The sequence below is a fragment of the Nyctibius grandis genome, chromosome 7 (genome assembly GCF_013368605.1).
Source record: "Nyctibius grandis isolate bNycGra1 chromosome 7, bNycGra1.pri, whole genome shotgun sequence".
Lineage (NCBI taxonomy): Eukaryota > Metazoa > Chordata > Aves > Nyctibiiformes > Nyctibiidae > Nyctibius > Nyctibius grandis.
In genome coordinates, this window is record NC_090664.1 from 48,757,828 (window position 1) to 48,773,659 (window position 15,832).

Genomic DNA, 15,832 nt, shown 5'->3' on the forward strand with positions numbered 1-15,832 from the left:
CATATGGAAGTCAGTGTGTTGCTTCCCTCTACACACATATTCCCTTTTCCCCTCTTCTGCATATCCCTGTCCTGATTAATAATATGATGAGGTGAATTTCTAAAATAGTCATGTATGCTGACTGCTCTAACCTCAGTAGCCTTGCTGTAAGGTGCGTAGGCAGATTTGGGGGTTTTACATGAGAGAAAGTGTAGTGAGAAGTACAGGACAATTCACTGGGGAATTCCTTGCTTCTTGGTCTGGAACAGGTTCACACGTAAGAATTAGTAGGTCCTTTGTTCAACTTCAGTGTCTAAATTTTTTTCTCTTAAAAATATCAATTGAACAAACTATTCTGTCATGATTCTAGCACTTAGTCATCAATTGTCATGAATTATGTTCTCAGAGGACCTAGAACTGCCTGTAACTGCCTTGGATTTAGAACCAGCAGATTTCTACATGTGGCAATCTTTACTGTCCTTCCACCTGCTTGTTAAGGCAGATACTGATAGAAGATACAACTACGTACTGCATAAATAAGAAAAAGGGGTATTGGATCCTCTATCTATTACAGAAAAACCACCCTATAAATTATGCTGGTTGCATTAAACATTCATTTTTTTAACTAATTGTAATACCATAATTAATTCTGATACCTCTTCCCTCAAACAGCTACAATTTGTCTGAATTCCTAATAGTCAGTCAGCTTTCATCAGCCATAAATAAAAGCTGCACAAGTTCATCACCCAGTCACTATCACGTTTAGAAGGGACCCCGCTGGATAATCTTTATTGAGACTAACTACAAAATTATGTTCAGGTTGGTTTGTTTTCTTTCTTTTTTTTTCTAGGGGAGATATCTTCCTTTGTTAGCAGAATAAAGGGCTTCTGCTAATCGAGGGGAGGGCAGGTAAAGCCAAGTAAAAGCCTGCCCATCTTTATAACTCCCTCAAGGCACGGTGTTTCTGGATGGCACGCTGCCTGGCAGTGCCAGCACTGATCAGGTGTCTGCTTTTTCCAGACTTGGATCAAAATCAAACCTTCCATTCAGTCCCACAGGACAGGTGATAACTGGATCAGCACCTGCAAAAGAATGCTGCCTATGTATTCACAAGATCTTGTTAGAAAGCAGAAATAATTGTGCAAGACACTCCTCCAGATGGACTTGGTATTAATTTGATGGACTCAGCCAAGCCTAGACTTTTTCTTAATATTTGCTGTGCTGTTTAAACTGCTTTGGGCCATCATTTAGTTCAGCCAGTCTCCATTGAAGAGCAGTGTTTGCCGATACAGTTACCAATATGGTTATTTAAGGTATTTTTTCAGCTAAGAGCTGAATACAAAATTGGTTTCCTATGAGGTTTCTGTTTTAATCAGTTTAATTATTTATATTCTCCCCCAAACTCTGAATTTTCGATGGTACCTTTGATATTTTGTAGAAAGAACAAAATTTTGGATGGTCCCAGAGCTATTTGTGGCTGTAGCTGGTTGCTGAAGGAGTCAGGCTATTTAATCACAAATAGTGTTTTTATACATCTTAACGAAGTGTCTAACTTTACCCTTGTATGCTCTCCTGCTGATTTCCAAGGCTGTCGGGCTCTCAACAACATTCTCACCCACCTTCTGAAATACATTATTTGAAAAATGCAAAGCAGCTAAAGTAAAAAACCCACTTGTATTTCTTTCAGCATTACGCAGTGAATTCAGCTGCCAGATTAGATGGCAGCTCTGGGAGAAAAGTTCTTTAATCTGTATTCATGTGATAGAGGGGATGCTCTCTGTTCTCACCCACTGCAGGGAGTATTGCTTGCCAGTCACCTACAGGGGAACCCGATGTGAGCAGATTACCGCTTACCTGTTTCCTCAGGCGCTACCAATGTGAAGCCAGCCTGCCTTCCCCTGTTGTTTCTTTGAATCCTCAGTAGCTTAATCGCAAAGGAATTCAGGGCTAATAGTGACCATTCTTCCCTTTAAGATCCATATAGAAACAGGTTCAAGGATGGACAAAGCTAGTCAAGCGTCCAACTTTTCACACCTGGGCTGTGGTCAGGGTGGTTCCTGGCTTGGGGACGTTCCTGCCAGGACTTGATAATCCAGCTGCCCTCGGAGCTGGGCGTGTAGCACCTCGGCCTGAGTGCAAGAAATGGCACACGAAGAAAGTTGTGAAGTCCCAGCACCCTGTCTGGCCTGTGGTTTCATTCATCAGGTGTGTAGTAAGAATCTGTTGTGTATCTGACGAACAATTTTATTTACTTATTTTCCAAGCACAGTAGTTCCTTTCAGCAGGAGGTTGAACGAGATGACCTGCTGAGGTCCCTTCCAACCTGAATTCTTCTATGACTCTCAAGTACATTTTTTTTAATGTTAAAATAAGATCAGTAAATGTACTGGAGCTCTTGTGCAGTCTTCGGCCTGGGCGGTAGGTCTTCCTGGGCATTTTGCCCTCGCAGATGGGCAGGTAGCAACTCCGGCTGAGGAAAAAAAGGGGGCAGGAAGTTGCAAGCTCTGTTTAAGTCAGGATACAAAAATTGTGTAGTAATTAAAAATACAACTTCAGTTGCAACATAGATAATGCTAGCAAAGTGATAATTGTCTGTAGGAACTGAATGAAGGTCATTAATTTTACTGGATAACTGGGATGACGTCCCTAAAACAAAAAAATAGTGCATGCATTTAATGGTGGCTGTTTCCAGCACAGAATTTCAAATAGGGTTTTTTATTCTTCAGCTGGATTTGCAAGCTAATGTGTTATTCTACAAACTCACAGAGACTGACAACTGGAGCTTACCAAGCATTTCACAAAGATTAATAATTTAACAAAGAATATTCTGCAAGACAGGTCCATGCAGATTTCAACACGGGAGAAATACTTCAGCTGAGAGGCTAAAATCCCTGAAGCATTTTGCGTGTTTTTTCATTGCTATCTGGAAGTTTAGCTGAAGTTATCACATTGCAATGTTTTCAACCTAGAATTGAGAAGACCCTTTACCTGGTTTTGCATGAATCATGAAATGTTCTCTGAGCTTAAGTAAATATGACAACCACTGAACGAACGGGTGCTCTGTTGTAACTTTCAGCTCAGAGCCCAGCTGGATAAATTTGACAAACTGTGATAACAGCATCCAAACGAAGAACTCGAATTGGCTCTGGACCTGTCATTCATACATGTGATGAAAATGTAATGAAAGGTAATAAAAGTAAGTTAATGGAAATGGTCATTTGTGATTCATAGAACGGTATTTGTAGCAATGCTGATTCTTTGTGTTTTATTAGGTAAATAATTAATTTGCATGTAAAATAAGTTGGAATGGAAGGTTTAAAATACTAAGATGAGCTTTCTGAAGAGGTGTTAATCTCAGAGTTATAGGCAACTTTGTTTTAGGTCATATTTTTCATTGTATTTAATATGCTTTTTCAAGTTCAGATTATTGGAAATGTAAAAACATGCTTAATTTTTAACATTTTTTTTATAAAGCACAATGAGACTTTAAAATTTTTGGATTTATTATACTTATTAGTGCATAATTTGTGTTTTCTGAAGACACGGTTACGTTCCACTAGATGGTAGTGCAGACCCTATGCTGAGAAGCCTTTTTGGCTGTCTGTGCACTGCGTTTCTTGCACAGTAACAAAGTGCTCTGGATTTGGGGCATCTGTGGGAGTGGAGCCTGAAGTCATCCTAGCTTAACAGCAGTGAAAAACAGGCATGGTCCCCACTGCTCTCTGCTCTCCCCCTTTGCTCTGAGCCACAGGGGATACTAAAATAATTGAGTTTCATAATGGAGGTTAATATTATCTGGGTTCAATTTGCTGAAATATTTTTGTAAAAACATTTAAGTCATGAGGCACTGGGAAATAAAACAACTGGTCCATGATTTGAGGAAACATGAAACTTCTCCTGGAAGATCAGAGTTCTAAGTTCACCATAAATTTAGCATGCCTCTGTCAGCAATTCACATAGGTGTTTCGTGCCTTAGATACCCAGCCTAGACAATTAGAGTTGATTATAGAACTCCCTCGAGGAGCTGACACAACTTTAATAAGATTAAGTGCAAGAACTTGCAATTAATCAGAGGCAAGCAGAAGTGAAATTACAGTTTAAGACAAGGAAAAGGGCCTTGACCAGCACATCTGAAACATCACCATGCTTCAAGTATTTATTTCTACTGTTGGTTCAAGCATGAGACTAGAAACTCAGAATACCTAACAACTATGAAAACCATCTTGGAGCTGTACAATAAACACGGGGGAAAAAACAAAATCTACTAGAAAAAATATCTTCCAAAACAATTTTCCTTTGTTTAAAGATATGATCAGAAAATATTTGCCAAATCGCATTGTCACAAGGTCTTGTGATACTAAAACTGTTTCATGCACGGGAGAGGAATAATTGACAGGTATGTCTAAACTAGTGAATGTGTGAGCACTTTCAAGTGCCTGACTCCAAACGTATCCCCCACTCTGATACTGCACCGAGCAAGTACTACACACACTCGGTTCCCTATTTCTTAGTTTTGCATGAAGGAAGCTGGACATGCAGCCTATAAGAAAAGCACAATGGGCTTTGGTTAGGTTCCTGGCCTGGAGCAGGAACACAGGGAACACCCGTGTCTCAGCCTTGACAAAGCCAACGTTGATGTCAGAGACAAGTAAATGCTGGTATATTCTCCAATAGATGTAAAGGTGTTTGTAGTGTTTGTGTATGTATGTACATAGACATGTATATATGTCTCTCTATATATAAACTAATACAGATAAGCAAATCATGTCCATTCTGATATTTATACAGTATTTTCATGCTTCATACCAGACAAATGGAACAGAGATGGTGTCATATCTAAATGATGCATGTCTGTCACAATGAAACCTCTAAGAGCACTTGTAAAATTAATAATAACATTATCTTTGTACTTTAGAAACAATTCTTCTTTTTATCCAAAAAGACTAAAATAGAATGAGAACTGAAAGGAGACAGAACACTTAAGAGCTGTAAATCTGTAATATGTCAGAATGTTAAATGTAATAGGGTTAAAGTAACCTAGACACAGCAGATGTAACTGTTTATGTTCAGATGTTTACATCTGAAACAAGTGACAAACTAGTATTATACATTTACTCGTTGATACATAATATTCTGAAAGATGTTAATGACTATACTAGAAAATATTTGCTGTAGTTATCACGAAAAGTAATACTCCATATATTTACAGTAGGATGGATTTAGCTATGCAAATATTGTTATTGTAATTTCTTTCTGTGAGCATGTCATAGCATTTCAGAAATCTTTCCATTTTCATGGTACTTATAGTGAGCAGAGTAAAATTACTGTGATTTCCAACACTGCCTATAAGGAAGGAGGGGTAACAGTAAGACCATAATAATAAAGCAAATAATAATAAATAACTATTTTATAATAATAACGCAAAATAAATAAAGTTGCACTGTTTTCACGGCTTAAATTCACCTTGGTGTGAGTTCCCTGCAAGACACCCGGCAGTACCAGCGAGTCCCACGGGGCGGCAGTTCGGTGCTTCACTGGCATCTCCAGCTGCTCAAGGGAGTGGCTCCTCAGAAAAGCTGCTCCGTCCCCTCCGCGCATTTTATTTCCTTATTTTTGTTCGAGTTAACAAGGATCATTTTTTCCCGCTGTAGTGAATCTGTTTTTTTCTACTTAATCTCTTAAACTCTAAAATTGTTTCGTGTTAATAATTTAAGAGAAATAAGCAGTTTCACGGTCTAATCACACCACCGTTGAAAACTGACAGTTGCCTCTGAATAAAGGACGGCATGATTGGCAGCCTTACCTTCAGGCAAGGGGAGATCTGGAGAAGGGGAATAGTGTGAAACTTCATCTCCCTCCCATGCTGTTCGGATTATTTATCAAAGTGTGTGAAGATCAAAAAAAAAAAAATCAAGGGAAATGAATGCATGTAAATTATTAACAGCCTGCCTCGGAGGATGAGCAGATTTCGCAGATACTGTATTAACTATAACAAATTTTTCTACATAATCTAATGAAAAGAAATCGGAGTAACAATTCTAACATGTTAGTAAATAATATGTACAATAATCACATCAGAAACTAATATTTAGAAAATAATATTGTGAATATGAAAAAAATGTGTCAAGAAAGTATCTGATGTTCAGGGAATTACTTGTTTATTTTTTACAAGTATTTATAATGTTGAATCCTATAGGTTAAAATAGAGTACTTGCTACAGTCCAAACTACAATATTCTTGTGAGAGACATTTGTAATTGAGATCTTTTATACAGGCCACCAACAAGAACGAAGACTAGTTTATGAAGCAGTAGCACAAAAGCAAATCTTTATTTGCTGTTGCTCAGCAACCATGTGTGGAAGGCCCATTTTTCATTTTTGCCTTAACTTGACTTGACAGGAAAATGATAATAAATATGAGATTATTATCACAGGGTATAGATTATGTTGAACAGATGAACAGATATGTCAAAAAGAGGCATGTAATTTGGTACTTTTGAAAGGGAGAACATTAGAGAAACTGAAAATAGAGTTGTAGCTTCATTACTAGCTTGCAGTTCATGCACAATTCTTGAAAAAAAACACAAAACGCCATTCTGCCTCTCTGGTTTCTCTGTGTGGTTCTTTAAAATGAATCATTTGGTGTTATTCAGTCTGTTGTTATCTGTGTCAACTTCTAGTTTCAATACTATGAAAAAATCATTCTGTGGTTGCTATGCAACACAAATTATAAGCTAAAATATGTTTTAGTTCATTTGCTAAATGGATATGTGCCCGACTAAATAAACAGTAACCAGGTGACTAATGTAGAATCTAATTAAAAGACTAATCAAGCTATTAATGACATATTCAGCCTGCATGAGACATTATAAACAAATACATCACTTTGGATCTAAAATGGCAAAGATTTTTCATATATGCAGAAAGGACAGACATTAGCACGATGGTGGAGAAAAGGAGTGGCACTGAACTGCCGGTGTTCCTCGAGAAGATGAGGTTTTTTGGCTGCCAACTCCTGCCATATTGTCCCTCCCTCAGGTACGCGACCATCTCAATTACAATTTGCAAGTAATGTAACTCATTCTCCTGCGCTGCCTACAGTACTTTCTGTCTGGCACATATTTGTTTTAAAATCTGGTTATTTTAGAAGTTTCACATGTACTCAGTTCAGGATGTGGATGATTCATGATTCAGGAATTGAAACGGTTTAACTTTGTTTTCAGTAAAGTTAGTCATCATCTGTTATGTACATTTTTTAAGCAATACAGAATAGCATTAATTATATGGGCTAAGCGTATAATAAACTATTTTTCATCCTATAGTCTTCAAACTGTATAAAAACCAGGTAAACAGTTTACTCAAAAACTTTAAAAAATAAACCAGGAAAAGTCTGTAAGTCAAATATATATGGCAGAAAATGTGACAAGTCTTAATTTTGAATACAAACTAATACTGTGAGATGTAGGATGATTAAAGAAGATTCTATGTTAAAAATTAAAATATTAGCAGAAGACATAAAACCTACTTTAATAAGTAGTGAATTTTTACATATAATATTAAATCTGAATTACATCATGATTCTATGTTTTAAAAATTACAATCCAGAAAAGTCCAATCAGATGTGAGAACTTTTATGGAAATTATTGCTGGTTTTCTGTTTGTTTGCATAGTAAAGCAGCATATGCTGTCCTGCCATCACAGACTGAAAGTGAAGTCGAGCACCTACCTCTTCTGAACAGCTAACAACACTGAGAAATACTGAGAAATATTATGCTACTGCAAAAGCAAAATTTAAAGATACCAATTAAGCCCTTAGCAAGACATATTGTCTGGTTTGGTTTTCAGAAGAGCTCAAACAAATGGAACAGGGAATATTACAGAATTTGAAAGCTGATTATACTAAATTCAAGGAACTGAGTCCAACTATTTCCGAATACTGCAAAGTAAGTTTGAGAAGAAACAGAAAGCAGCTGTTTCCTGCTACATTAAAAAATCCCACTTGGTTATCAAACTGTGAATATCATCCAGCCTCCACAGTTGCCTATAATGAGTATCCTGTTTAGCTCTTCATCGCTCTGGATGAAGAGTGTGTAATGCACGTAATGTTCACCATGACTAAGATTAAACACATAGCTGTCAACACTAGCAACAAAAACATTCTTGGAGAAAAAAAAAAGTCACCAGTATCATCAACTGGGTGACGCAGGCTTTGCGAGCTAGCAGAAATGTTTTCGTAAAAATACTGTGTCCACGTTAGCCGAGATCCATGGAAGAAGGCATACCGTTTCTTAAGCCTATACATGAATTTAACTGAACATCTCTTATCCCCGTTTGAAGGCACTGAGACTTAGGAAAGCACTGCAGGAAGGTAACAGTAAGCTGGTGTGTAGATTTACTCCCTGTCAGCCACCTCTGAGGAACTGATCAGATGCTCCTCCAGGGTAAGGTGTGTATTACAAGCAACAAAGAATCATTTCAGTGTAGCCAAGTTTAAAACCGAGAAGTCTTGTCCGCATTGGGCCTGTCCTCTCCAGGGAGAGTTACTACCTAGCACGTCTCCTCCATCCCAACTCCTGTGGTCCTTCTCCGATCCCGGCAGCAGCAGCGTGTTCCTCAGCCGGCCTGGGGGATGGGGACCGCGCTGGCCTCAGCTGGAGGCAGCAGCGAGGAACCAGGCGCCACACAGGGGGCACCTGACTGAAAACAACTCTCCCCTTCCAAGGAACACGAACTGCCCCACCCAGGCCAGCGCAAAACGCGGGCTCTGCCCCTCGCCCGGTGCCGGGGGTGCGGTGCCACCTCTCAGCCCGCCCCGGCCCCGGCCCCGGCCCCGGCCCCGCCGCCTCACGGCCACGCGCCAGACCTGGGGGAGCACCGCCCACCCCCGCGGCGCGCGCCAGCACCACCCACCCCGCCCTCTGCGGTGCTGCGCGCGGGGAGGGGGCGGGAGCCGAGCTCTCGCGAGACGGGAGCTCCGCGGCGCGCGCCCGCCCGCCCGCCCGCGCTCAACGGCCGCCGCGCGAGAATTCGAAAGCGCCGGCAGCGCGCGGCGGCGGCAGGGCCGGGCCTCGGCTTCGCCTCAGCGCTGCGTGAGTGGGGGCGTGCGGGCAGCGGGGGGCCGGGGGTGGGCTGGGGGGTGTCCTGCCGGGGGTCCTGTTCCGTCTCTGAGCGGCACCCGGGCTGGTGCCTCTTCCGGCGGCGGGGCATTCGCATGGAGGGGTGTTTCCGTGGGCAGTGCTGTGGGGAGGCGCAGGCTCTCCTCCTGCGGGTCAGGCCGCGCGATCGCCGTTTTTATTTCTCTCCTGTGCAGGCAGCTCCACGTTGTTGGAAACGTAACGCGTGGGTCTATGAGGATTTCTTTCTGAGGGAGCGCTAGGTAAGCGGCCCGTCTGTCTTCCTACTTTCTCTTCTACCGGCGGGCTGTGGGGCCGTGCCGTGGGCCTGGCGGCAGCCCGGCAAGCGGCCGGCCCCTGGCTGGTCCGGGACAGTGCCCTGGACCGGCACCCGCCCCGTTCTGTGACACGGCTTCACACCCAGTAAGGCTGTGTAAGGCAGTCTCCCGGCTGGGAGGGATGGGGAAAGCACGTCAGGAATCACCTGGGGTGGAAGGAATGCTTAAGTGCATAAGTGAAGCTCTGGGTGACAAGTGGCCTTGCCCGTTTCCCATAGTCTTCACTTGACAAGAGAGAAAAGGAGAGAGTATTTTGCTGCCCGTCAGTACTTTTCATACGAGTAAATGCCGTCGTTGGGAACGATGGCTAGCTAAACAGGGTGTATGTGCTAAATACTTTATTTTTAAAAGTTACAGTGTATCCATTAAAAAGTTTTTCGGTTTTAAGACTTTTTTATTAAAAAAAGGACTAAAAAGAATGTATGCAAATACTGCAGCCTAGTGCTGTTATGAACCTAAATGCTGATTCAGATAACTGTACAGGATTTTGGAGGAGGAAGTATCTTTTTTTTATAACTATGTAGATGAAGAATGTAAGTTTATGCCTTCTTCACTGAAGCCAAAAATGATCTTATTTTGAGATACAGTGCTTTCTCTAACATTTTTCTTTTTTGTTTATAAAGCAAGGAAAAACAAGACCACAATGAAACGTGAAGCATTTTTACAAGTTGTGTCTAAAGAGTCAGTTGAAGACTTCTTGCGTTATACTCAGAATCCTGTAAGTAAGCCATGATACATGTGCATTACTAATAAAATCTTGTCTGTTATTGATGCAGAAATGTTGTGACATAGAGTCAGAAACTGTTTCCCAGGTACCTGCAGATGTGCTGGAATTATTGCTGTAGAAAATAAGTTCAAATGGCATTTAATGGAACATAGTGGAAAAGTTGTAGAAACTGAAATTTTGCTATTTATAAACCAACTAATTTTTTAACATTTGGTTGTTGCATATACAGTTAACTTTTTAATAAATTATTAGTACTCTGGTAATACTAAAAAAGTACTCATTCGATGTAATTAAATGTTTTTTTTAAATTTCAACCTATGGAAGCGTTTATTGCTGAGTAATGAGTATGAGCTCATATACAAACATAGCAGAGGCATGTTTCACCAGTATTTGTTCATTCACTTAATCGTTTAGGCTGCGCATTTATTCTTTAGTCCATGTGTAATTGTACTTGATAGCTTTTTATCAGGGAATGTTTTAGAGATGTGATAAATTGCTGTCTCTGAGTGCAGTGTGGAGAGAAGCGGGAGCAACAACAAAACAAATCCATTGAAATTACTAATTAAAAGTTCATTCTCACGTTGTGTATATGATCTTGCTTAGTAATCAGAAATAATAATTTGCATTGTGGTGTTTTCCACTAAGCTTCAATCTATCTGGTATTAAGATATACATGATTTCTCTTAAACATCTTTTGCTAGCCTTAATATATGGTATTGTCAGGTTAGTTTCTGAAGCTTTCTAACCAGTATTTTCCTAATAATACCTGTATCAGGTTAAAGTAAGTGGATCAGTTGACCTCTGTGTCCACAGAGGCTTGAACTAATTTACTAATCTAGTAGATGTATTAAACCTATGCTTTCTGTGTAATAAGCTTAGCAATGTTTGTCTCCCAAACACTGAATCTTTTTCCAAGAAATTTGCTAGTTTTTTTCATTCGCACTCCTGTATGTAATTATAGATGACAGCTTTATTAACAGATTGCCTTTCCTTGAAGTCTCTTTCCCATTTTTCCCCAAATCTAAACACTTTAACAAGAAGCTATATATTGTACATATAATGTATGGTACTTGCAGTATTTTCAGTTAATTTGGTCATATTTTTTCTGCTGTCTTCTTCTAGTAATCTATTTTAACATATCTTGGTCTACTTGGATTAAAAATTGTTTTTTCATCCTTTATTTTTCATCACCAATTCACAAAAGTTGTCTTGCAACAGTTTTCAGCTGCTGCAAATACCTCTGGAAACTGTGTATCACTGGCTGTAATGAGTATATTGATTAAAACTGTCTTCATGCTGTCATAGCATAAGGGAACATGAGTATCCAGGTAACTTTTTGATTGTGTAAGAGACCTGAGTTATTTTATTAATTTCCTTTTGAAACCTTCAGTGATGAAGGGTGTTTGACCATGTCTTATCTTAGGATGAGGATCCTCATGTTAGGATCTCCCTTGAATAATTCTTGACTGCTTTTCCGGAGGAGGCTGTGGTAGTGTATGCTGTCTTTTCGAAGCTGATGTATAAATGTAGAAAAAAAAGAGGAAAGCATGATTAGAACCTCACTGCTTGCCTTAGATTTCATATTATGGTTATGCCCTGCTTTTTCTGCCTATTTTGTGCTCTAGTCTCAGAATTTGCCTTTTTAACTTTTTCTGAAGTTCTTAGCATCACTGCTTCTTTCAATGTCTCTTATTTCTACCCCCCCCCCTTTAATTATCCTTTTCCCTCCTCTCAATATTTTGTTTCATTCACATCTTTTAAAATTCCAGGGGTTTGCTCATTTTCCTTCAAGGTTTGCCTTGGGCTTTTCACATTTCTTTCTTTTTAATCTAAGAAATAGGAAAACAGGAATCATGGCTGTGACTATCATTCAGTGACATCCTTTTCCGTCACAGGTTTTGGAATAATTCTATCGCATATCAGCCCAAAGAAAGATCAGAAAGCTCTGGACTGATTGTGAATGCATTCGTTTTGTTCAAAACAGTATGATCTCAGTATCCTGTCTTTTGGGTTTATTTGAAGTAGAGGGCTGCAGAAGTCCCTGTGTGGCCTTTGGTTTATTGTATTAGTTTCCAGCTGTAGAATAGGATAGAAATTCTTCTATAAATATGTAACAGGATCTATCTTCTCATACCCTTCTGGGAACCTTCCAATACTTACTGCTACTTGTTTCATTATTTTCTATTTTTCTTTTTCCGTTCATCTTTTTTTTTCTTTTTGATTCCTGTGTTTTATTGTATCTGTAGACTAAAAATATTTTTATTTCAAGATTGTGGACATTCTCCCTCTTCCCTCTGAAGTTTTTGATCCAGTAAACCTTCACTTCAGTATTGCAAATTACATCTCAAAAATTATCTGTACTTCCTCTTGGCTGTTTCTGTTTTTTCTTCTCATCTTTTCTCTGCATATTGCCTTTCCTAGCAGGTTGCCTACCCTTCTTTGATGCTAACAGGCTTCTTGTGTCTCTGATGTAAATTTCTTCTAGCAAGGTGCTTCTGAGGAACTAGTTCACATCAGTCTCTTAATGAAGTCTCTTATAGGGACTAATAGTAGAGCTTAAGAGGGAAGTATGGGGTTAATGTGCTCAGGAGTTAGGTTTGATAGGGGGACTTTAAAATAGTGCAGTATACAGAGCACTGTTCTATGCAGATTGTACTCCTGAATCTCTAGTGCTGTCCCTATGGCTGTACTAACTGTTAACTTTTCTAGTCCTTGCATAAGGATTTTCTTTCAACAGCCATCAACTGTCTACATTTAAGATAGCAAAGATATGATTAGGGACTTTAATTCTATGCAGTTGTGAGCTTCTTAGCTAAGGATATGGAATTATCTCCATTGGGAATGAGGTATTTAGAACACATGAGAGACAGAAGTTAATGTTACAGGGACGTGATTTATGTTCAGTAGTGTTGCTGTCAAGGGCTAAAGACTTCAGTCTTAAAAGAAGCACTCACTTCATGATAAAGAGTTAAGCAGCAGGAATTTCTTGTGCTAATTTTTAAAGAAATAGAACTTCTAGAAGGTATTTATAACTGGAATGGAAATTAACCCTTAATGTAAAAAAAAAAGTTTTAATTTTAGGAAATATGATGATGAAATATAAGCCACTTCACTGATGTGGAATTGTGTGATATTTTCTGACCATTCGCAGAAAAATACATTTGATCCTTTCGACTTAAATGAACTACTTCAAGAATTGCCAAGAAAGCAAAAAGAAGTACTATGGGAGAGACTGACACAGCTGTTGACAGAGACTTTAATGGAGAACCCTGTGGAAACATGGCAGAGGACTGAAGACAATGAAATTAATGATGGCGTGGAAGTTGAGATGGTTCCAGAAATGGTAAAAATCTTGTAAAATAAAAATATGATAAGTATTTTATATTCTCTGGGAAATAAAATGGAATATTTTCATAGCATCTGAAAACATGCAAGGGTTATCAAACAAATTCAGTTCCAAACTTCATCTCCCTGCCCCATTCTTAACTGACTTCTTAACTGTCATGCTCAGGTTAAGCTGAATTTGTGATTGCTCTATACTATAAAAGATTAAATCTGCTGATAATTTTAATTGTGAAAGATGGGACTTAGTTTTTTCACTGGAGTTGTGTGGGCTTCTTGTATGTCTTATTTCAGTAAACAAACGTTGATCTCTCAGATGTTCCTTAAGCATCTGGCACATACTATAAGAAATTCACTACCTGTTTTATTGTTTCATTTTATTGAATGAAGATCGTGAAATCTGGATTTGAACGTCCCTCACACAAATTTAGCTTATACAGAATTTCTCTTACTCAGACCCTCATATATTGCCTTCTGCATTGCAGTCCACATAGTCTTGAGAATATTGGGGAAAAAGGTTATTTAATTTCAGAAGAAAAAAATCAATGTAGTGGGGAAATCATTAGGGAGACCTAGAGGCTTGCAGAAAATTCATCATACGTACAAAGGCCCATAGAATCATGTACCTGGATCTAAGTTCACCAGATCTACACATTTGAATTGTGCAAGACCCTGCTAGTTAGGGTCTTTTTAGCTCTGAAATGGATGTGTGTTTGAGTGGTTTTGTTGCAGATGAAGTTTTTAAAGGCAGAATGGGTATGCATGTACAGTCACCAAGATATCTACTAGCTGGAGCTGAAAGCCCTTTTCAAACTTTTTGAAATGTGTACGTTAGAATCTATGCTTTTGCCTCCCCTTATCTAATAGGTTTTGGGTACTGGTATACTCTTTGTTCAAAATGGAAGCTAAATAACAATTCAGCTTTGTTCTCTGTTCCTAAGGTTTATTTCTTGTCATAATGATCTTCTGATAATAAACTGCAGAACTGTTTACTCGACATTGCTTTCTTTCAGAAACAAACTGTAGCTGTGATCCAAGGAGTGACAGCTGTAGTTACTGCTTCCATACCTGTAGTGGATGAAACTGCAAACTACAAAGCTCTTCTAGAATGTGTTTTTATATTAAATGGTGCGTACTTATAAAATACAGCATTATACTGTTGTTTTAGCAGATGAGTATACTAGGCTTTTTGTTTGACCTGACTGGCCTATGGAACAGAATGTACAGGAGATGAGTTGGTACTGATGTGAGTTCTTATTTATGAGACAAAATTAAGGGGGCATTTACTTAAAAATCAGTTACACAGAACTTAGTTGTCTTTCTCCCAGCTGTTTACCCAACGATAGATAACTTTCCTTATTCTGTGGCTTATAGTATTTTTAAGACAAAACTTAAGATCATTGTTAACTTTGGATCAGTAACAACGATCCAAAAGCTTGTCCAAAGCCTTAGAGTTAACAAAGGTGCGTAAATACCCACAGTGAGAATAAGCCATTAAGATATGTAAATATGGCAAGAGCTGGTTGATGTTGTGAGGTATAGTGTACTAAGACTATGTTTTACAGGAATAACTTGGTTCATTGCAGTAAATAATTGCTTTATTACTGTTGTAGGTATTCTTCCTGCATTACCTGAATCTGAAAAAAACCTACGGGGTGCTATACAACGTGTATGTGAAATGTGGTGGGAGAAAGGACTGGAAGGGAAGGAGCAGCTAGGGAAGACTCTATTTATCATTTTGCTAAGAAAAAGCCTGAATAAAGCTGCTACGGTATGCTGAAGCTGTATGGATTTTCAGATTACTACTGAATATTCCAAGAAATATTATCCCTCCAAAATACCCTTTATTTCAAGTTAACTTGTTTTCCATGTCCTAGTGCTTCTCAGTTAATGAAATGTAGGATACATGTTGGTTGCAAAGTGTCTTTTTGGTGTTGCTTGAATAAGCAACATATTAAAATATTGCCTTCTCAAGAACAAACTAAAGATTTTTGGCATCAATTTCACAAGTGAACTGTTTTTTTTACATGCTTCTGTTTTTTTTACATGCTTCATTCATTTGTAAAGTCCAGTGGCAAACATTTAAATAGCAATTAACTCTTAGTTAATTCAGGTTTAAAGTACTATGTTCAGCTACTCATAGAGAGTTCTTATGTGGGAAGCTTCTTTTTCCTGTTACACTCTCTCTCTACAAATCTTTTTTTTAATGTGTGAGTTATTTAGGGTATTGTGACATACATCTTTTGCACTAACCCAATAAATATTTCCTTTACTTATTTATTTGTTTTTTTTTCCTGTTCAACTCCTTTCATTGTATAAAGTTTCAAATGTGTA

At 38.8% G+C, this 15,832-nt stretch overlaps 1 protein-coding gene across 1 annotated transcript in view; it reads left to right on the top strand.

Moving 5' to 3' along the window:
- Window positions 1-8,987: 8,987 nt before the first annotated feature.
- NCAPG2 (non-SMC condensin II complex subunit G2) overlaps window positions 8,988-15,832 on the top strand; it is a 49,450-nt gene continuing 42,605 nt past the window's right edge. The window contains exons 1-6 of the mRNA XM_068405211.1: window positions 8,988-9,067; window positions 9,289-9,354; window positions 10,053-10,147; window positions 13,308-13,499; window positions 14,512-14,626; window positions 15,112-15,269. Coding sequence (XP_068261312.1) covers window positions 10,073-10,147; window positions 13,308-13,499; window positions 14,512-14,626; window positions 15,112-15,269 — 540 coding nt within the window. The 5' untranslated portion in view covers window positions 8,988-9,067; window positions 9,289-9,354; window positions 10,053-10,072. The remainder of the gene's footprint in view (window positions 9,068-9,288; window positions 9,355-10,052; window positions 10,148-13,307; window positions 13,500-14,511; window positions 14,627-15,111; window positions 15,270-15,832) is intronic.